General features: G+C 46.4%; 1 protein-coding gene across 6 annotated transcripts in view; it reads right to left on the bottom strand.

Moving 5' to 3' along the window:
- The window catches only part of CCP110 (centriolar coiled-coil protein 110), a 1,154,773-nt gene that overhangs the window by 53,230 nt on the left and 1,078,145 nt on the right, over positions 1-23,398 (bottom strand). For 4 of the 6 annotated variants that reach the window (XM_069647149.1, XM_069647148.1, XM_069647151.1 and 1 more), the window contains 2 exons: positions 9,557-9,619; positions 9,381-9,443 (listed from right to left, as the gene is read on the bottom strand). In XM_069647149.1, the coding sequence (XP_069503250.1) occupies positions 9,381-9,443; positions 9,557-9,619 (126 nt within the window). The remainder of the gene's footprint in view (positions 1-9,380; positions 9,444-9,556; positions 9,620-23,398) is intronic. The other 2 variants (XM_069647150.1, XM_069647152.1) reach the window with 1 other exon arrangement.

The raw sequence follows: 23,398 nt of genomic DNA, 5'->3' as shown, positions 1-23,398 counted from the left end.
TTGTTCCATTGACAACTTGTTGGTGACCAGAAAAAAGTTCTCCTGAAGACCCCCTGCCATTACATCCTTGATACCTTACTTAGTGTATGTTTTGGTTCGCCATAAGGGGCCACGTGCCAGTGGTGCCACTCAGGCTCCCCATTTTTGCACTTCAGTGATTCCAACACCAGACACAGGTTTTAGGGAGTAGTTTGGTGGCAGTTATTCTTTAGATTTGGCTTCATCAGGGGTGCAAGCCATGTTAAAGCGTTTGTAAGCCCAATGTACATTTTTGGTAGCGATCAGCGGACCAATGGCTTTTTTAAAACCCTGCTGTCTGCCATTTTGTGTTTCAGGGTTTTTTTTATTCAGGGGGACCACGTTATAGGCCTAAAATGGCCATGCTGACCACATGGGTTTTTTGTGTGATCAAAATAGCAGCCTCCATTAGGGTCCTAACTGGTTGGTCATCTGACCCTTTGCCCCCAGCCCCTTTTAGTGACTGGCTGCTTGCCTATGGCAGCCCCTTTGTGCAGGGGTATTTAGGCTTTGTCCTGCCCCCGCTTCCCTCTCTTGCTTGGTTATTCCTAGAAGGAGGTGGAGATCTACAAACCTGCTGAAGGTGTTTTCCTGGGCATCCCACAATGTTTGCCATTTTTAAAGCCCTCACTTGGCAATACTTGCTAAGGGCAGTGGCTTTGGTATGTGCCGGTTTCAGGTTTTAGCCACTTGTAGTCCACTCCAGGCTTCCTGAAGACTATCCAAATCTGCTAGGTTGAACCCTCCACTTAAACTGTTTTCTGGGCAGCTTGCTACTGCACCCTGCACCTTACTGTCAGCATCATCGGCTTTATGTGGGGGGAGGAGGTGGTTGTGAGAAACCTGAAAGTGTCTCACCCACTAGTCCCCGAGGATCTGCCATCCAGGTGGCCAGGATGGGGAGGGGGGGTCTTCAGGGAGTGGAAGTGGGACACTTAAGGGTGAGATGCGGTATCCCCAGCCTTATAATACCTTTTCCCCATCCTACCAGATAGGATACCTAGAAACTCAACCACCGCCATTTTCCGACAGAAACCCTTTCTCACGGACAATTTATCGTGAGCGATAATGGACTAACATCAGAGCCGTATACCAGACATGTCCCAACACAAGGGTCAGGCAGAGTCGGGCAATTACTGATAACTATACACACCTGACTACCATTACACTTCACCACACGGATTAAAGGCAGAGCACGGAAGCAAACTGTGAGCAAGGCCAAATGCAATAGCCTTCCTGAGATGGCAGTTTAAATCGAGGAGAAAGGCGGCGAGATCTGCGAGGATGACAAGGAGGGAATTACACTTGCCCTTCACAACCCAGAACTGCGACTAACAAGAAGCCTCAAGGATAAGAAACATAAGACCGGGAATTGCAGCTGACTAACGGTGTAGCGTGTGTCAAAGGTACATGCCCCCCCCCCCGCACTGAGCCAGTGCGGGAAGAAGCAATTGCGCTTGTGGTACCGTCCTTGTCTCCGACAGCAAAGCAACGCCAACGAGCTCAGCACAGCCGGTGAGTTGGAGAAACTGATAGACTGGATTGTGTTATGCTCATGATTGCAAGCGGCAACACTGTATGAAGAAAGAGAACTTGAATATAATTGAACTTTGTGTATCAAGATAGGTACCAGATACAGAATTCTCCGGCGCTGCGTGGGTGCTCACTCAAAGGTCTCTTTTTGGTAACCCCCCCCCCCCCCCCCCCCCGTTTCTGAGCAGGGAAGAATTGTTGAACTGTAAAATCAAAGTGGTCCTGCAGCGGGTTGCATTGAATCCCATGCACACTTGAAAGTCTTCGATTGTCTGTACACTGAAGTTGGTCTGAACCCGGAAGAGGGTAATCCTGGGTGAACACACACAAAAGGTTATTAAGGCTGTGAACCCGACTGAGGGATGCCTGCGAATAGGGGTGAACAGTAACACATCTGAGAAGATTGTTGAGGCAAATGTGAACCCGACTGAGGGAGGCCTACAAATTGAAGTTGGCCTGAAGCAGACTGAGGGAGGCTAACGGTGAAAGAAGCATCTGAGTCTGGCTGAGGGGGATCCTGGGTAAATTGCCTGATGCGAATATTGAGAAAGGAACTTTTTCTTTGTTGTTTATGGGACATCAGGTCTAAGTCAAGAGACTTTGTACTAAAGAGAATTGGGCAGAGAAGGCCCTGATGTTGGTAAAATAAACTGACCTCGTGCCAAAGCAGCCCAGGACTGTGCTGTGCTTGAGTGATTTGCCTTGTCCGAGGCTAAAAACGTGGGGAAGGGAGGCCCACAGCCTAACATCCTGACTTATCCTTTTGTGGACACTTTTCTTTTTTGTGAACATTATCCCACACTATTTTGTAGCATAGCGGTAAGGATTGGCATAGTTTATTTTTTTTTAGTAAAGGCCCTTTTATTTCACTAGACTCCACAAGGCCTGTATTATTATTATTTGATGGTCGTAGGTTGCTCCCATCTTAGATTTAGGTTTAGATTAAGCATTTATCTCACCCATTTTGCAGTTGAATAAACACCCTTGAAATGTGATCACTTGTGTCCGTCTTACTTTGATACCATGCCTTCCTTACAGGCTGCTAGGGTCAACAGGGGAGCAGAGACTCTGCCAGATAGCTTGGAACGTAATAGGGTGCCTCCAGCTAATGTCCTTGCCCTGCGACCATTTGCTGCTACGCTGCCTTCACTTGTTGTGCATCGAGCTAGTGGGAGCCATTTCAACAGGTTTCTATGAATTCCTGGAGTCGTCCCTGCTGAAATGTCAATGTAGGCTTGAAGTCAGAGGTCCCAGGAAGTGCCTTAGTTCCTTTTGTGGGTCACTAAGATCGTCATTAGACCAGGATGCAAGCCTCTGGCAACCTAATCCTGAAAACAACCTGGTGAGTAAAAGGCTCTTTGCCACAGGTGTTGTTTCATGCTGCTGGACCGGTTTTCACCAAAACCTTTGGGTCCTGGGGAGGTTGATTATTCGAGATACTCCCTGGACCAAGGTAGAGATACCTTGGAGGGGTGTCCAACGCAATTCCCATTGAGTTCTATTGGGGTGGGGGCTCGTCCTGTTCTGCCAAGTCTTGCTCTGGATACATCTTTCAACCTTTGAAGCACTTCCTTTGGATCTCCTCTGGCCTACACTGGTGTTACTAGTCGCAGAATCCGCACTTGTGGGGTAGACTACACTTAACTCCATTAAGGAAGATGAAACTTTAACTTCTCCCAATCATTCCTATGGAACTTTGAACCAGATTTGGAACTGTGATGAATTGATTCTGGGGCATTTACCTGCCCTAGGATATATTTCCTATGTCCCCCTAAGAGTTCAGGAAGATCCTTACTACTATTTAATATTTTTAGAACTTAACTCTAATTGTTCATTTTTAAAGTCATGTCTACATGTTTGCAGTGGGACCACATTTTTAACCTCGTCATTAACTGTAGTACTGCTGTATTCATTATTCCCTACACTGTAAGAAAAGGATTATGGTTGCTAACAAGAAACAACAATTCTTGAAACTATTTATCTTTGGTTTAAAATATTTACCTACTCCCCTCCCACTTTCGAGGCTTTCATGGTATAGCAGGTCTCTATAGGCTTGAATTTTAATATTAGGCCCTATGGGGTCCTAATGTTGGTGGATCCTTGTTATAGGGATTTTTAATGTTTTCCTGCTGGTAAAATGGTGCGTTTCCCTTCTTACTCCATACCCCGACTAGATGCTTCATGTGCGGACCATCAGGTCTAGGACCCTCCAAATATGCTAGGGTTGGTTTGTGTCTCTAGAACACTGCACATGATTGTGCAGACCCATTTGAGGACTTTTTCGCTTGTCACGTTTTGTGGTTCTCACTACCCCCCTATTATTTTATGTTGGGTGCTCACCTCTAGGAGAGAGCTCCATATATAGACATTAGGGTTAGGAGATACCTTACTTATATACACATTACTGTTTTTATAATATGCTTAGTATAATTTTAAATACTGTGCATTATTAATATATATGTGACTTTATTAAAGCATTTGTTTTTCGTGTATTAGTGTGATGTATTTTCTTGAAATGTGTGTGGCTCAATTGTATCTCTGTGTCAGGCAACTACCCACCTACCTGAGAGTTAAGCCTTGTTGCTCTGTCCACGTAATCTACCTTAAGCAAGGTATGGCTTCCCTTTCCTGTTAGGTGTTAGCCCTCCCAATGGGGTTAATGGCTGTAGCATTCTCAGAGGGTGATACCAAAAACGACCTTAACAACTGATCGGTTATAGATTCCCAAAAGATCTGTGATTTTAAAAGGGAGAAATCAAACAGTGAACGACTGTTGATGACTCACTAGCCACATTTAGTCGTTTTCATAAAGATTATACCACTGAAGAAAGATCTGACGGATTAACCTCCTTCCCCACCCCTGCCGAGCATTGGTGGTTGTGTAGGATCCTCAACAGAGGGTACAAAAACTGCTTCAACAGTGGGAATGGGTGAGGACTAGACATGTGGTGGAGGACGACTTTGGTTATTTTAAGCCTTATGAATTGTATTGTGAACTACCCGAATATCTCCTATGAGGATTTCGGCTAAACCAACTATCTTGAACATGTCTTTGTGCAGATACAATTTCAAGAGCCGCAGATTCAGTATGATACGCAAGCACCCATCTTTCTTTGGCACTAGAAAGTGGGCCGTGTACCAGTCCATGCCTGGTTCTGAGCAGGGCACCAATGATCTATTGCCTTTCACCAAATGCTGATGGACCGCCTCCAACAGGAGAGGGTCTGGAGGCTAACATTGGCCAGAAAATGCCTGGTCTGGATGGCGTTCAGCAAAGGGTAGGCATTACTCCTGGTGAATGATCCGTAAGGCCTAGGACGTGGTGAGACACCATTCCATGCGAATAGTAACATTCTCCCCTCAACAGGGGTTATACAGTGGAAGTATCCTTCACAGGGACTTTGCACGTGGGGCTGCTGAGGGCACAGCTGAGGCAGACAACCCTCCTCTCAGAGCACATCAGCCACTACCCCTGGCTGTGTAAGGCTGACTGCAAAATTTGTCGAGACGCTTCTCTGCCATCATTGACTATGGCCTCACAGACTTCTCTTACCTTACGAGCAGGCAAGTGCTCAGTGGCACCTGAGACTGCTGACCAGAGGCTAAAGGAAAATGTTTCCAGGGCACAAGAGGCATTTATGGCCGCTAGGCACAGACTGGCAGAACCAAAAGGATTCCTACCCCAGGTACCTAGTCCTTTACTCTCCTTGCCAGGAGGCAAAGGGGGGAAAAGAGGATGTCTTCAGGTTTGTTTATTTATTCGTTTTTGTATAGCGCTCAGCAGCCCAGAGGCATTGTGGCGCTTGCTACAGAAGAATTACTTAGTCACAAGCTCAACAGAAAAATACATGTTTACATTTGAGAAAATACAAAAAGGAAGGTGGTGCAGGAATGGTGAGGAGGAGTGAGCAAAGTGATACTTGTTGCAGAGGAGGACACAGTTTTAGATAGAAGAAAAGGTAATTGCAGTGGAACAAGATATACAGTAAAGGACAAGCGGTAGAGGGACAGGGGGGTGAGGGGTGTTTAGTTAAAGAGAGATGTTTTTAGGTTCTTGTGGAATGCCAGTCGGGAGGTGACCAGGAGGTTGGTGTAAAGAGTGCGTGTGGGGCATGTGGAGGTAGCTCTCGTGATTGTGTCCGACGGGTAAGAAGGGGCTGTGAGAGAGAGGCATGCGTGTGAGAGTAAGGATTTTGAAAGTGATGCAGTCTTTTACCGGGAGCCAGTGTGCTGCTTTTCTAGCATGGGAGATATGGTCTCTTTTTGGAATGCTCAGGGCTGCTCTTATCGTGTTATTTTGAGTGATTTGAAGTCTGTTTATGTTTTTACCTGAGGTACTGGCAAGGAGGGCGTTGAAATAGCCGAGTTTAGCCCCTATGGTGGCTCTGGCTATTGAGAGACAGTTCTGTTTGGAGAGGTAGGGTTTTATAGCGTTGATGAGTTTGATAGTAAGTGCCGAGGCTGAGGCAATGGTGCTGACCTGTCTTGTCATTGAGAGTGTGGTGTCAATGTGGACCCCTAATGTCTTGGCAGACGTAGAGACGGGTACGATAGTGCTGTTAGGGAGAATTCTCTCTTTAGGCTGAATTTCCTAACCTAGTGAGTCCCCCAGCAGCTTTGCTGGATTTCTGGTTTGTTTTTTTCTCCTGCCAAGAGTGAGACTTTTTCTCCCACTCTTGGACATGATTTATGGTGTTCCTGTGACTGTTAATGTGTTTTATGGGCTATGGGGTCCTTTACCCGGTTGCCAGTCATTTGGTCGAAAAAAATTGGTCGACCAGACAAATGGTCGAACCAATTTGATCGAAAACCAAATGGTCGAATTTTTTTTTTTTATTTTAACCCCTTTTTTTTTTTTGGGGGGGTCCCCCCCAACCCCCTTTTTTTCTCTAAAAACCCCTTTTTTAACTAAACGAAAACCCAAAAAATAAATATATAAATAAAAAAAAAAATTCGACCATTTGGTTTTCGACCAAATTGCGTCGACCAAATTGCAGTCGACCAGTTTTTTTTCGACGAGTTGACTGGACACCCCTTTACCCCATAGGGCCTCATGTGTTTTTACTATGTGTGTTACACAGCACCCTCCGTGCAGTGACACAGGAGTGTCATAGTGACACCCCACCATAGACTCCATACCCTGGGACTGACTACTGTCTCCCAGGGCATGTAAAGTCACCATTGGCTTTACTAGTCCAAAATTATGAACAGAAACCAGTACAAACCATCATATTGTGGACGTACTGGTCGGGGCAATTCGACTGCCCCGGGGTCTGTTAGTCGAGGGGGCACGTCTCCGTCCCTCCTGATCGAGTTTTGGCTGGTGGCAGTGGATACTACTTTTTATATTCGACCGCGAATATATCCCTATGGGATTTTCCCATTGTTCGAGGCTACCAACTTTAATTATTGAATTCTCATAGCCTCGAACATACCGCCGGTTTATTTATTTAATATTAATTCGCCGGTTGGTATTTTTTGCCAGGACTCGATTCTAAAATGGCGTTTGTGTTCTCTTCTGTGACTCCAACCCAAGTCGAGCCCTTTGTTCCACTTTTTGGCGGGTTTCTCCACAGAAGCCTCCAAAAGCAGTGCCACTCTGTCTGGGTACCACAGGGGGCGTGGGAGGGGGTTTAGGCACCCTGGACTGAGTTACCTTGGTAACTCAAGTCGCACTCTTGTGTGATTGGCCCAAGTGGTGAGCCGGCCGGCTCACCACTTAGCATGTTTGATTGACAGCTAGGCTGAGTGAATGGGGGTGTGCTGCATAAAAGCAGGGCTTTGGGGACTGGAACTTCAGAAGTCGCCACAGGACCTGAGAATCCGACGAGGGAGAAGCTGAGCCGACCGACCACGACGACACCACCGGTGGAGCCCTGCGGAACCGACTCACCACTTCCCACGTAGAGAAGATCTCCCGGTAATCCGTTACCGCCCTATTCCAAGGTCCCTTCGCAGGGACCGAAAGGAACGTGTGGTCTGTCCGCACGTCCCTTACGGGTCCCGCTAAGGGACCAGGGTGCTAATAACGGGCTTACAAGTCGCGAGCCCATTATTAGCGCCCTCCCCATTCCCATTGAGCCCTATGGGGGCTCAAATGGGAAATGGTTTGTTTAATGGGGACTTACCGGTCCCGCCAGGGTCGGACTACACCGGTAAGTCCCCATTGAACAACACCGGGCATGGTATGGGAGGTAAAGGTCGTAATGACCCCCAAGGTCCATTAATACACCATGTTACTTATAAATCTCCTAAGGGAAATCCATCACTTATCTAGGATATAAGGGTTTGAGCCCAAAGGGCATGGGAACACCAGTCTCGTCAAAGAGGACATCGATCTTTGACATGAAAGTTTGCATAGTGTATTCACGAGACGCTTCAGCGCGGTAGGCGCCGTGGAAGATGGAGCCATCGCTGAAGGACAAGCTTTGTAAGAAGAGTGCAGTGTATCGACGGGTCTTTGCCCAGGGGAGCCAGAGACAAGCCTTTAGGCATAGTTGTGGTCCTTTGTAGGTCTCTGTTGGCTCGTCCAAGAGCAGAGGATACAGATGCCACCAGGGCCATAGCAGTTAGAGCTGGGTCCTAGGTACAAAAATGTCAAAAATCTTGAGGCGAAAGAACTCCCATTCCACCGGTGTGCACGATTGTGCTGGAGTGGTGACTTCCCTGCTTGGAGGAGGAAGGAGGATACCTGGAGGAACAGCCAGGTTAGCCGGACCTCTTGCAATGTTTCTTCTTTTTCTTATCTTTGAGGGCCAGGGAACCTTCTTCGTTAAGATGCTCCATAGCCAGCACCCCCGAATGGGTCCGTCTGATGCAATTTTCCTTGTGAAAAAAGATTTTTAAAAACATTGCAGCCCGCACCGAAAAAACTTCGAGTGCCACAACTGACGAGACCCGCAACACTGCGTATCATGTTCTCCTCCCAAACAGAGACAAATCCTGTGGAGGTTAGAGACGTACACCTTCCGTCCACAGTCAACGCAAGGTTTGAACAACAAGGTCTTTGTGGTATTTAGAATGGCATGAAGTTGACAAACCTCTACCAAAGTAGTGTTCCTGATCTGAGCTTGCCGAAACAAGGAATCAAGGTCACTAGGCGCAGCACCTCAACATACTGGCCCGACGTCTTGATCAGCGCGGGGCGCATAGAGGCTTCAAGCAGAGCCGAGCTGCACCCCCCAGTGGCGGATATGTTTTCGAAGAGCGGGAGCGCAGGGCGACGGATACCATAGAGGAAACCAAGGGCAGAAAAAATCCATTTGAAATGTAGGGCTCTCTAATAGGATATGGTAGTCCATGTTCTTTATGGTGGTGAAAAGCTTAAACTCTAACTTGCTGATGGAAAAGAGGTTTAATCATATCCTGATGAATTTTCCATTTGCTGCTCTGCAGACAACAACTACATATTGTTTTGTTTCCCATCCTTGAAAAGTGAAGCACTATATGCTGGCCTATGATACTGTCTTTGTGCAGCATAGGATTTTTTGAACACTTGAATTAAAACTCACTGTGTGCTGAACAATGGTAAAAGGGACCCAAGCACCACCCAAACCTCCAAGCTCCAGGATACTAATGTGCAATGGGCGTGATTTCCATTCAGAGGTCCTATATTCGGACACATCCCTATGTGAGCACCCTAGCGAACCACAACTTTCCTGTTTCAGTACACCAGATATCACTATGCATGCAGAACAAGACATTTTTCAGAAGCTATCGGGCACACAAGAAAACATCACATTTTCATCCATAAGACATTGCCGACCATAAAGAATACTAATTGGTCCTGTAAAGCATTTTTTAGCCAAACGTTAGAAAAACAGTCTTACCCTTCTCGGGAAATCAACCTGTTAACAGAGGCATTCTGTCCTTGTGTTGGCTGTAGTATTCTGCTAAAAATGAATATTAGTTCTTAGATCATAACATCAAAAGCACATTTATAAAAACAAACTCATGTCAACCAAACGTATATGAGAAATTATCAATTATTTTCTATTTTACCAACCTGGTTTCTGAAGTCTTCTGCCTCAGAACTGTTCTTTTATTTGGCATTCCCATTTCAACTGCCCTAATGAAATGAAAAGTTATTATTAGCAACAAAAAGGTCTATTTAAACAAAATAACACACTGCAGCAAACAGCTTGGACTACTTAGCTAATACTTTTTCAGGTGCCAAATTGGTAAAGGATTGGAGCAGAAAGAAAATCAATGCCTTGTCAGATGATACATATAAATATGAAGAAAGCTAGTTACATTTTTGATTTTATTAAATGCAAGTAAGTTTTCAAGCATACAAGGAGGAAGGGATTGTGAGTGGGTAGCAACATAAAGGACTTGCGCCCTACTGAACAAAACAAATGAGACAATTTTTCCTGTACACGTCAACTTGCCCAAACGGGTAGAATGCCATAAAAGAAGACCGTAGAATCTAATGTGTAAAAGTGAATCGAGAGAAATATGTATAGTGGCCAAAACCTGATCTTTTAGTGGACAACGGAAACCAATGAAAGGGGCAACGAGTGTACAGTTCGTTTCCACTTTTATAAACTCAAAATAAGAATGACAATCTCAGTGTTATGGGAATTTTCCTAGAGTCCCAACTGGAGGTAACTATCCCAGTGGTTTGGAGATCTCCAACTCTTAGTATCAGTCTGTACTAACTCAGGACCTTGGTAGAGTGGCAGAGCAGTCAAGCTTATTTTAAGAGGAAGATGTGAGCTGTAGGTAAGTACACTGAACCCAGTTAGACATGTACAACGAAGAAGCACTTACACTTATTATTCATATAAATTATATATTTATACCAGAATCACTTTAAATTCCTCCGACATTTACACTAGAACACTTTAGAATACTCTAGGATATCCTTCTAAGAATACTTTCATTTTTGTGTGTGTTCGCGGTTTGTTGCAACGTTAGAAAGGGAAAATACAATGCTATCGTATTATCAGTAATTATGTTTATTGAACATAATTTAATTACGCACACACGCGGTTCTTAGCAGATTTATGGTAAGACATTTATTCTGCAAAAACATAAGAAAGTAAATTAAAGGAAGAAAAAGGGTTAGAGCAACACTAGAATGATTAAGGTTCCAGAGAGGGTTTCTTCGCACAGCAAGCCTTAAGTCCAAAAACGCATCCCTAGCTAAAGGCATGTTAGGGAGAATTCTCAGAAATGTGCCAATTCCTCTCTACCTTAGAGACCCCCAGCACCGCTGCTGGATTTTAGGACTAATTCTTGACCTCGAGAGTGAGACTGATGTATTTTTCTGTGATTTGGAGTCTGTTTCTTTTGGTTGTGTAGTCCGAGAAACTCCATAGGCATCATCCTTTTACAGTGTGGCACACAGCACCTTCCGTGCAGTGGCACAGGAAGTCCTTCAGATTTCCCAAAGGTTTAAATACCTTCCCTTCGATAAACTACTGTTTCCAAGAGCAGTGAAGTGAAATTGACTACTTGCATCGTTACCTTTCTAGAGCCAGCACACACTATCTTACAATAGGGTGTTGGAGGGGTTACTTAGTATCCCCTTTGTCTAGTTTCTCATAACAATTTTATGTTACCATTCCTACAATTAATGGCTGGAGGCAGTGGTTTACTTTTAACTAATGTTGTGTGTTTTTACCATGGGCTGCGTTCGCAGCTGCAGTAAGACACCCATGGGTGCCCATTTTGTCAAAATGGCCCGATGATCTTTTTTGGCCATTTCTTGCTGGGAAGAACCTTCTTGAGATTTACTCTGCGCGCCAAACCAGGTTTGGTCCCTTTGTTCGCTTGGTCTTTGGCAGGGTTCACGAGTGAAGCCCGCCTCTGGCTCCAGGCGGTCTGGCAGGGGCAGGAAGTGAGGGAGGTGCCCGAAACTCCCTGTGCTTAATCACCTTGGTTACAGGAATGCACCCAAAGGTGATTGGCCAGCTGGCTGTCCAGCAAGTACAGCCACCCAGCTGTGCGATTGACAGCTAGGCTGGAATGAATGGGAAAAACCTGCATAAAAGGCAAGGATTTTTGGTGTGGAAGGCAGAGTCGACCACTGGACGAAGAATCCGAAGAAGAACTTGAAAGAGATGCCTGCTACAACTCCTGGACCATTGGTTTGCCCGGTGAAGCCCTGCTGCTGTGCTGAAGCTCCGAATATGTTTGATTAGATAAGCCCTGCAAGGACGACTTCTCCCCTTGAGTTGGTGGGACCAATCAACTCCAAAGTGAACTCGTCTGGACATCCTATCGGAGCTGGCTGTACTTCTACTGCTGCTGCTGTTGGAACCGAAGTGCCAGGGAGAGGAACATCAGATTGGAGTGCATCATTTTTAAGTCAGACCCGAGCTTCTGGAAGATCTTCTGGTCTCCCACGAAAGCAGGACTGAGCAAGTCTGAGCCACCTCAAAAGATTGCTGGACTCCAGATGCAAGGAAAGTGCAGAATGGTACCCGAGAACCGCGGTGGTGCTATTTGCTGAGAGGCGAGGAGCTGAAACCACGCAGTGCAGCTGAATTGAAGTATGCCCTTTGCTGTTGCTAATCGTCCCATTGCAGTGCAGGAGTCCCCAGAAGTCCCCCCTCTTGTCCCCACGACTGAGGCACAGGAACAACAGGATCTGCAGAGCTGCACAGAAACAGAAGCCAGCTGGAACCACTTATTTTAACCAAAGGTACTGTAAAACTAAGGGGACTTACCTCTTGTTGTGTAGCCTTACTTGTTCTCAGTTGAAACTAGTCTTGGTTGCTTCTGTAGAGTTGCTTGCATCTTCTACCCCTCACAAGCCTCACAGCTTGTGGCCCTACATTGATTCTACTTTTTTCGACAAGACTTCTAAAACATTGTGCAAGACTTTATTTACCTGCAAGAAGGGCTTCAGCTCACCTAGACTTTTGCCCAATTGACATTGGCTGGCCTGGCTCCCTGAATGACTTTTTCCATCTGATTGTGTGTTTGGTCTTCCTTCCAGGAAAGGGTCACCTTACTTTGCATTGGGGGGTTCAAAAGTAGTTACCTGCTTCAGAATAATTTTATGATCTCTTGTGTTAATCTAATAACCCTTTTCTTTGACACTCATCTCAGTATTGCTCTAGATGTACCAGTGATATATTAAGAAACATCTTTGTGCCATCCCAAATGGGTACTTGCTGATTTAGAGAAACTAAGGGTGTGTATTTTGGAGTGTATTTGTGTGTTACTGTTATATTGCCCCTTCTGAAGAAGGCATATTCAAACTGACTGTTAAATTAATAATTGTTCAATCCGGAAACCTTGAGTGTAAGTGTTTATTTGGATACTTGTCACTGTGAATCTCCGTGTAACCACCCTACTGCTCACATTGACCCCTCTCGAGATGAGCCTAGCTGCTCAGCCACACTACCAATATGTGTAGTACAAACTTATACCAAAGGTTGGGTTCCTATTGCCCGGAGGTCAATGTTATTGTAGTCCACCCAAAGGGAACTGCACCAAATCTTGCCTAACAAGGCAGTTCCGAGAGGGCTCAAAGTCTTGACAAGCAGCATAATACGAAGAGCTCCTATGGATTTCTTCAAGTCTCTAGTCTTTTAGAAGTAACAAGTTATAACCAACGATGGAGACCCAGAATAGGACTCATTGAAGGGACACAAGCAGCGGCTTGAGTCGGAGGTAAGAGGGGGATTCCTTGGTCGGATGACTGAAGGCAGGACAATGGACAAGGTCTCTCAGCAGCAGTCTCGAAGGAGGACCAGGGGCATGACTTTCAAATTCTTGGTTCACTCTGCGGTTTTGGCGCCTTCTCTGCAGCACCAACAAATTACGCGATTCGCCCAATCTCCTTTGCTTCCTGCAGTCCCACACTCTGATGAGGGGGTCTGGGCGAGTTGTATCGGATCTCTGGAGTGTCCGTGAGGGCTCAGCCAAGAGCTTGGCGGATTCGGCCCTTCCACGACGATGCACTCAAAATGGGCAGCAGGTCTCCTGGTATGGGGTTCAGCTTCTCTGGAAACTCCTAGGACCTCGGGAGATGGCTCAATCCAAAGTTAGTCTTGGGACTGGTTGTTCCCACCAGACAAAGCAAAGGAGTCCTCTTCGGAGCTCCTCTGTCACACAGAAAATGGGGTCAGGACAGCAGTGCTCGCTTTACGGTGTTGCAAAGGGTCTGCAGGCGTCTCTGGTCATCTCCGGTTACTTCAGCTTCCAGTGGTCGACTTGCTTTTCACTCCAGAAACCTCACATTGTATACAGTTCCAGCACACAATCCTCTGCAATCTCCCTCAGCATTTTACAGAAAGGGGCATTTGGCTGCCAGACCTCCTGTGGGAGCTGGTCCTATTCAGAGACTTTGGCAAACAAAGGACAGGGCGGGTGGAAAACTCCTCCCCCACTACCTGTCTACCCATGGAGCCTAGGCAGGGACACCCAAGGGTTCCTGCCAAAGGCAAAACACACACACACACACTGACATCCCCCTCCCAGAATGGTAGAAGGGCAGACAAAGAACCACCACACTGGTTATGGAGAAAAAAAGGAGACGCACCCCAAGTTGGTATTTAGGTGCTCCTATTGTGCACCACCGGGGCTATGGACATAGCCTGCGATAAACAAATGACACAATAGCCGATAGAACATGTCCACTGTCACCATCCATAACTAGGCGATTGTCTGTGTGACTAAAAAGTCACAGGAGCAAAGAGAAGGGGGATACTAGGTATCCCTTTGGCACTCCACAGAAGGTGGTGTGTGCCAATCTCTCAGACTATAAAGTTTTGGGAGGGATGCTAAGCATCCCTCTATCCTCAAGAACAGTAGTTACTTGAAGATATAAGAAAATAATCTTAAAGGAGGGCCAAAGGGTACCCAGCAACACTGCCCATAAGGAACTGTGTGCTGCAATATTAAAAATACAGATGACTAAGAGCTATGGAGCTGACAGACTCCATAGTTCAGGTAGAATACAAAGAATAGAGTTCCAAAAGACAGAGCCCACAAGAATGAATGAGTGGAAAAAGGCTCCACTCATTCAGGGTTTAAAGAAAAAGATCCAGAAGTACAGCAAAAGTGCTGGGGGTCTCACTAGTAGAGGGGATGAAGCATACAAATGATAAATCTCCCTAACACTCTAAGCCCGATTTCCTTTGAATAAACCTTCAGCCAGACCCAGAAATCAGGCATGCTTTAGCAAAAGGAAAGTAGGAGGCGACAAAAATGTGAGTATAATACAGGTGGAAGAGAATCATGAAAATAACAGGCCAGAAAATAGAATTGAACTAGTTTAACGTACACTGGCCAATGTGCTTAAGCATGATTAATCCATCAGGTAGAAGTGAAATTTCAGTGGAGAATTATTTCAACCTGTGAATCATTTTCAAAACGGACATGAATTATATGGCGGCAAAGTGAAAATCTTCAACTAAATATCGACAAACTTTACTAATGTACATTTCAGAATCCAGAAAACTGAGTTGCTTACCTTCATCTTTAGTACCACACCATTGGGATCTATGACAGATTCCCTTACTTTGAATACTTTTCAGTCGCCAGGCTGGAAATCACTAGTCATAAATGCAACGAAAATAAAGCCACTTTATATAGCCTAGTCACACCACTTTTTTCACCTGACCAACAAGAAGAGATGCCATAAGCTCCACTTTCGGTGGCCATCTTCAGATTTGTAGAAGCAGTTGTGCTGCATATGTACTTTACTCGCATGCCTCACTAGGGACAAATGTGGAGCACATGCAAATCTAAGCAAAATAGAAAACTCAAGAACTACCACAAAGGAAAGGTGGTAGATGGTTGAACAAGGTCTCAACTTTGCTAAAAAAGGGGTTGGAGTATAGTTTGTCCCACCTTCGATTCCGCTCTGGTGTCCATACATGATTATAGAGTCTGGAGTAGATGAACAAGTTTCTTACCCCTGTTAAAGTTCTTTCACCTGGATGTTCCTCCCACGTATTCCTCATCGTATATCTCCTTCCAACATCAGCTGCTTGCTTCAGAATGTTATTTTCGGTAGAGGGCACTGTGCGTCGCCATCGTCGACTCAATGTCCTTCGAGGGTCACTAACCCCCCTCGAGGCCGACGTCATTGACAGTATAAATAGCACACACTGTGCCCGTTACTTCAGTTCTGTTTTTTTCGCCTTGCCTCCCACAGAATAACTGCCGTTTGTGAGGTCATAGAGACCAGGCACTCAAGGAACGAAAGGTATAATGCACAGAAATTCTACTGAGGGGTAGGATGAGAGGGGCGATGAGGAATATGTGGGAGGAACATCCAGTCAAAAGAACGTTACTAGGGGTAAGTAACTTGTTCTTCGAATGGATTGTCTCCTCCCATGTATTCTTGATTTTATGATAGCCTCCCAAAGCAGTATGATAGTTGAGGAGGGAGTAAGAACTTTCAGAAGTAACACCAGAAATGTCAAGGATTGCCATGAATGCTGTGGAGCACACCTTTTCCAAATTCCACCTCCTGCCCTGACGCAGAGTCAGGCAATAGTATTTTGTAAAGGTGTCAACAGACTACCAAGTGGCTGCCGCACATGTCCTGACTTAGCACCCTTCTTTGTAAGGCAGATTAAGTAGCCATGCCCCTCGTGAAGTGAGCTGATCAGAGCCCCTTTATCAGCTAACCTGTAACATCCTGTAATGCATAACATTATCCACTGGGATAAAGTTTGCTTTGTAACCAAAAGACCTAACTTCTGCCCGGTGTATCCGATAAATAGCTGATCATGCCCGGTGTATCCGATAAATAGTTGATAATCCTGTTTTAAAATAGTGAAATGAGAAATATAGAAGCTTAAAACTCTTTTAGGATATAGTCTGTGAAGTCTTTCTTCCTACTTTTTTTTTTTAAACAATTTTATTAATTTTATTCAAACAACAAATAACAAACCAAACTCAACTTACAGTGGATACATAACTTGCTCATAAATACACATACATTGTTAAATTTTCGCCCACTGCATTTCCCGTCCCTCCCCCCTCCCGAGCCTACTTTCTCCCATTGTTAGTCTCCACCTTTTGTGGTGGGGAGTCCACTTCCGCCACGCTTTTTGAGTCATCATTGCTTGGTCCATCATACGAAGGCTCAAATAGTTCTGCTATTAGTTGTCTCCAGCCCGCTAGGGCTCCAGCTTCATCCTCTATGTCCTCTTTACACGTTTCCTGCCATGCCACTGTTTCTGCCTCCGCCCACTTCTGCAAGTCCCTCCACCACGTCTCCACTTTGGGCTTGTGACACGCTTTCCATCCCATCGCAATCCTTCTCTTCGCCAGAACATACGCCAGATCTTTCAATTTACTCACATGTTTAAGCTTCCGCGATCTGGGGAACCCTCCCAACAAACAAGCCCACAGAGTATCCACCTTCATGCAGATTCCCTTGTCTTCCATTTTCTGTGCTATGTCTCTCCAATATTTCGCTATCAGTGGGCATGCCCAGAACATATGTACCATTCCTGCGTTTTCCTCATTACATTTGGGACACACTTGGCTTCCGGCGTTCTTAAATTTGTCTATCTTTAGTGGCGTCAGATATGCTCTGTGAGTTATATACAACTGTACCTGTTGCAGCCTAGCATTTCTCGATACTTTTTTATGATACCCAAGAGCCCTTTCCCACATCCTGTCACTCATCAGGTCCCCTACTTCTTCCTCCCAGTCCAGTCTAAGTTGCACCACTTTCTTGCCCACTTGAGTCATCATCATCTCATATACTCTAGACGTTTCATGCACCCGTTCCGCTATATCATATATTGTATCTAGTGTGGTGTCCGGTTCCTCTGCTAGTTCCACCTCGGACCAGGTATCTTTAACTCGTTGCACCATCCCATGATACGTAATGTATTGCCCAGCACTCAACCCTGTTTGTTCCACCAGCTCCTCAAATTCCAATATTTTCCCTTCTTGCCAGACATCCCCCAATGTTGCTATTCCTACCGGTTCCCAATACCTCCTAATCCTTAACCTTAGTTGCTTTTCTGTTCCCATCATTGTGACCAATGGGATTTGCGAAGAGCACAGGGCCGGTTTGTCCATCAACCGGCACGCCCTCTGCCACATCCCCCACCCAAGACCCAACATCCCCGGACAACCTCTCAGCTCCCGTTTGGGTAACCATATCATTTCTCTCAGAAAATATGGGGTGCAATCTCCTTGATGCAGCCTATGCTCTAAGGTAGGCTCTGCAGAGAGCCATTTGGCTACATGTTACAATTGGCTCGCTACATAATATATTTCCCAGTTTGGTAATTTAATGCCCCCTTTCTCATGCAGATTTTGGATTTTCCACAGGGCTACCCTGTTCCTCATCCCGTACCATAGGAATTCCCTGCATATGCTGTCCAACCTAATAAAGAATTGCCGGGGTATAGAGTATGGGATGTTCGCGAAGCAATGCAACAGTCTGGGCAATGCCACCATCTTGAGCATCGCCCCTCGCCCCATTATTGCCAAGGGAACTTCATGCTGTTTTCCAGTTTCTGAACCGTTCTATCTGTATTATGCCTATGTTCAGCTTCTACTGTATGGTATATGTCTATCCCAAGATATAGAAAGGTTGTGGCCTCCCACGGTATCTGTAGTACCGGCAAATTCTCTGCCAAGAGCCCCCTATATCTGCCCAGCGGGAACACACAGGATTTACTCGGGTTCACAGCTATACCTGAAAGTTCTGCAAACCTCTCCACCACTTCTAAAACATACTGCAGATTCTCCTCTGGGTAGCGAAAATACAATAACATATCGTCTGCGTATAGTGAAATTAAATGTGATGTTTCCCCGACGACAATGCCTATTGCGTCATATTGCTGCCTTAAATAAAATCGCCAGAGGCTCCAAAGCCAGAATATACAACATGGGGGACCAGGGGCATCCCTGTCTGGTTCCTCTACCAAGTTGCCACCTTTCAGAGATCACAGTTCCTGTCTTCACTCTCGCTAATGGCGCACTATATAGGAGTTCTACCCAGTGAAGATATCCTGGCCCCATACCGTAATTAGCTAGGGCTGCCTTCAGCCAGGGCCACTTGACCGAGACAAATGCCATGATCGCATCCAGTGATACTATCGCCATTTCGCTAGTATCTCCTCCAGTATGTTCGACCACTCGATGGTGTCGCCTCAAATTATTCGAGATATTCCTATTTGGGACATATCCTGTTTGATCAGAGTGTATTAGTTTATTTATGACCTTCTTTGGTCTGTTTGCTAGAACCGCTGTTAAAATCTTACTATCTTGGTTCAATGTCGATAGGGGCCTATAGGATCCGCAGTCACTACCAGTCCTATTGGGCTTGGGGAGTGGTATGATAACCGCTTCGCGCAGTGATTCCGGTAGTCTCCCAACTTCATATGCTTCATTAAGCTTTTCCAGCAGTGGGGGGAGAATCTCTGCTTTATATGCCTTATAAAATTCGCTTGGGAGTCCGTCGGTTCCCGGGGTTTTACACGTGGGCAGCTGCCGCACCACTTTTTCTAGCTCCTCTATGGTGATCGGGGCATCTAGCTCCTCCCTCTCCTCTCCACTAATTTGGGGTAGTCCAATATCTTCCAGTATGTCTCCTATTTCCCCCCTGTTGCTCCCCGTCTCATCCCCGTACAAGCGTCTATAATAGTCTGAAAATTCTTGATTAACCCCCTCTTGCGTATCCACTATGTCGCCATTATCTTTCACTATTGTTCTGATTGGGGGCCTAGGAGTCTCGTTTTTGTAGAGCCACGCAAGGAGTCTTCCTGGTTTGTCGCCTCCAGCATGTTGTCTTTCTATGTACTTTTTATAGTTAAGATTACATAATCTCTCCCAATATCCTGCACATTTCTGCTGCAGGCCCAGTGCCATTTCTGTATCTGCCTTATTGTTGCTGCCCTGTTCCAATACCCTCTCCAGTTCCTTTTCAGAGTCCTGCAATTCGGTCAGAATCCCATTCTGCAGTCCTTTAGACTTGGCTATGGCAATTCCCCTCACTGCTAGTTTAAAGGCTTCCCAGAGTGTGCCCGCTGTCTAAACACTGCCAGTATTTATCTCGAAATAACTTCCTCTCGCATATCCTCCCTGAATACGCTATCTTTGAGCGCTTCTGCACGCAATTGCCATGTGGGTATCCTCCCCCTTAGGGGTCAGTATTGCCACACTAGCAGCAGTGGCCTGAGAGGACTCTAGCTTTATATTCCGCCTGCGGTATTTCGGTCAGTAACTCCTGCGTGACAAATACATAGTCCAGTCTTGTATATAGGCCCTGTGGGGCTGCATAGTGTGAATATTGTCTATCCTGCGGATGACGTGTTCTCCATGCATCTGTCAGCCCAAAATCCGCAAGTAGTGCATGCAGTGCCTTTGCAGCCGGGGTGGGTCTAACTATTTTAGTGTCTGATCTCACTATGTTGGGGTTCAACACACAATTGAAATCTCCCCTCCACAATATAGCTCCCCCCACGCTGCCACTGAGTTTACTATACAGGGTCCTAAAATACGCAGCTGTATCTTGGTTCGGGGCAAAAGTATTTACGATGCAGATCTCTCGATTTTCCACCATCCCTTTCATGATCACCATCCTACCATCAGCCTCCACCAGCGAGCTCAGCAACTGGAACGGAACATGTGGGGCCACCCATGTGATTACCCCTCTTGCATAGGCAGAGTATGTTGCCCCTACCACTGTCCCTCTCCACTTTTTCCGTATCACTTCCAGTTTATCTTGCGGTAAATGAGTTTCTTGTAACAGGGCTTTATCCACTTTCTGTCTGCGCAGGTACATCATTACCTTGTTCCGCTTCAGATAACTATTGAGCCCCCTGACATTCCAAGTGACTATCTTAAGGTCTCCCATGGTTCGTCTCGTGTTCCCTGAGGTGTAGGCTCACCCCATAACTCTTCCCCAACTATAACAAACCACAGCACACAAACCCTTCCATACCCCCTCCCCAACAGTTTCCCAGCTCCATCCCTGGATCTCAGGCTCCCCCGCGTTTGGGCATACCCTGGTACCCCGGGCAAGACCCCAGCAGGGTGTCACCACACTTTCGGCGACCTAACTAAACTCTAAATGGGGGATGTAAAAGTTGGTCCTGCAAAGCTCCTTGACAAAGTCATGAACGCAATATTCGCGGATCATGTGTTTCCCCCAGCCTGATCACACCATTTAGCAAGCTGCTTCATTGACTATAATTAAGTCCCATAGTCTTAAGTTCTGACACCCCCCGGTGCCCCTCTCGCTCATTACTTATCCGCGTCATCGCCTTCTCCCGTCCGAACGTCTGACTCCTGGGGGCAACCCTGCGTGTCGAGCCATCCCATAGCTTCTTCCGGAGTTTCAAAAAACAAAGTTCTGTGCTTGTGAAAAACTTTTAGTTTAGCCGGGTAAAGCAACATGTACTTATGTCCCGCTTCTCGCAATCTTCTCTTGACTGACCCAAAGTTCATTCTGCTCCGCTGCACCATCAGGGTATAATCCGGGTAAGCCGTTATGTTTGCCGACCCTCTTTGCATTGTCCACCTTTGCGAAAGTGTTCCAGGATCCTTTCTCGATCCCTGTAGTTAAGTATCTTGGCGATCACCGGCCTAGGTGGGCTTCCTGGCGGTGGTTTCCTCGTTAGGGCCCTATGCGCCCTTTCCACCGCGAACCCCTGAGACAGCACTCCTCCAGTGATTCCCATTAACAACATTGTTTCAATGAACTCCGTGGGGTTATGGCCTTCTGTTCCTTCCGGCAGTCCAACAATACGGATATTATTCCTCTGGGCTTGTCCTTCCGCCTCCTCCGCTCTCCAAATGACCCACTCACTGTACCAGGGCGTGAAGCTCCGACCGGTGGGAAGCACAGTCCGCAGTGTTCGGGCCCATCTCCTTCTCGAGGTTCTCTGTGCGCTCCGCCAGAGACATAACGTCTTGTCGTAGAAGATTCACGTCCTCTTGCACTGCCCCAACCTGGAGCTCCAGCGCTGTTTTTAGTTCTGTCACCGCCAGTTCAAGCTTGGTCTCCCAAGCCACCTTCAGATCGGCGATCGCATCAAGGACCCCCTGGTTCGTGCCCATGGTGGCACTGCTCCCAACTTGGGCTCTGTCTTTGCTCCTGGCTCCCTCCGGGCCGGGCGGCGTCTTAGTGTATTCGTCTAATGTGGGTTGCTTACCCTTCAGTCTTGGGGGGTTTATTAGACATAGCGCTGTGTCTATGAGTCGTGGGTCAGCCCCTTCACCCGTGGTCTTCAGTCCCAGCAAGGGTGGGTTCTTGCTATCCCCAAAGGGCCGATGGTATCTGCTGGATCCCTCGATCGTCCGCGCTCCGCTCCTAGGGCACTCCACCAGCGTCTCTCCCCCTTGCTTCACTGGGAGTATTGTCACTGCTGTACCCAGCCGTTGGGGAGCCGCTCACTGCCTTAATAGTGCACACGGGCCCTCTCGATCGGTATGCCTCCTCCGTTCATCAAGGTCCTCGGCTGTGCAGGTCAGGGACCCTCTTTCACTGCGGCCGCCCGGACTGGGAAATGTGATAATTATTTCGTACCGCTAGCGATCCGCCTCTGCTGTTGTCGAACGGAGACAGCACCTCCATCTCAGGGGTGCGCCCACTCGGAATCTCTTTGTTCTCGGCCGCGGCCATTTTGATGTCCCTTTCGCGGCCGGCCTCTCAGTACAAAGTATCAATCCGACTGTTCCTCCGCTATAAACGTGCAGCCAGCATGCTCATGCTCTGCTCTGCGCCTTCCCACGCCAGTACATACTTTTTGGGCTGCCGCTGATCAAAAAAATATGCGTTTCTTGGTCGGATCAAGTAGTCGGATCACGGAGCTCACAGGGTTCCCAGCCTATTAGATGGCTGCCAAGCCACGCCCCCCCTTTCTTCCTACTTACCAGGGTGAGGAGGAGGGTAAAAGGTTGGCAGTATGATCTTCTGTGATGTTTTCGACCCACAGTCGGCGATTTCATCAACAGAGAAGGAGCAGGTTGTAAACACAAAGGAGCCAGGGCCCAGCAAGCATTGCCCTACCAGGATCCTTCGCCGCATCCTTTTATTAGCAGTAGTCTTGCAGGCATTCAGTTCAGGCACAGAGCATGCACATGCAAAGTCTCACACTTCACTCGGGAGATGGCTAAGGCAACCCTCCCAATACATCACAGGCAAGCACACAAGCTGGTCCTAAAAACCAACACTCACTCACCCACACAGGATGCCTGGGATGTCTAAAGGACTTCACGCTCGTTTAAACTGAAACCAAGGGTGACTGGGTTTACGATGAGCTTATGTCAGAAAAATGCCTCTTTTGGACACATCTCATCATCCACGTAGAATGTCTCGAAACAAAATTGCCAGGAAAAGTGCTTAAAAATGCATTGGTACCTCAATGGCTACCATATACATGTATAAGGTGAATGCAGTAAAAAAAACAAGGAAGCCAGTGTTGGGGCAGTAGGTCCACCCAATGGACTTTATAAAACGCCAATACTCTGCAACTCTTAGTGCAAGGCTGTACTACTTGATATTATGGTAGCCATGGCAGAGCATCATCTGAGGGATAGAGGGCTGTTGGAAGATACAAAGAAGCAAGGGCAAGTACACACGTTACAGAGCTTGTAGTTACTTTATTTTAGAATAGTGGAAACAATTCACAGTGAATTAAGAACTTGGCAATTACTTTTCAGAATGACTATATGTAATTCAAAATGTACGTAAAAGCTTTGTAGTAAACTATGTAGCGTATTCTGTTTCAGGAATATTACAGTTATACTACCAATTTTAGCAAGTAAGTACTTGGCAACACTTGTAACTTATTCGGTTTCAGGAATAATACAGTTACTCGAACTGTAGCTCGTAAGTACTTTTCAGTTAATATTTAGAATAGTAGACAATTTCAAGGTAAGTAAGAACTTTGTAACACTTTGT

Source organism: Ambystoma mexicanum, chromosome 2q (genome assembly GCF_040938575.1).
Source record: "Ambystoma mexicanum isolate Mex_15411 chromosome 2q, UKY_AmexF1_1, whole genome shotgun sequence".
In the NCBI taxonomy this organism is placed as follows: Eukaryota; Metazoa; Chordata; class Amphibia; order Caudata; family Ambystomatidae; genus Ambystoma; species Ambystoma mexicanum.
Note: the sequence above shows the minus strand (reverse complement) of the source record. Positions and strands in the feature narration are given on the sequence as shown.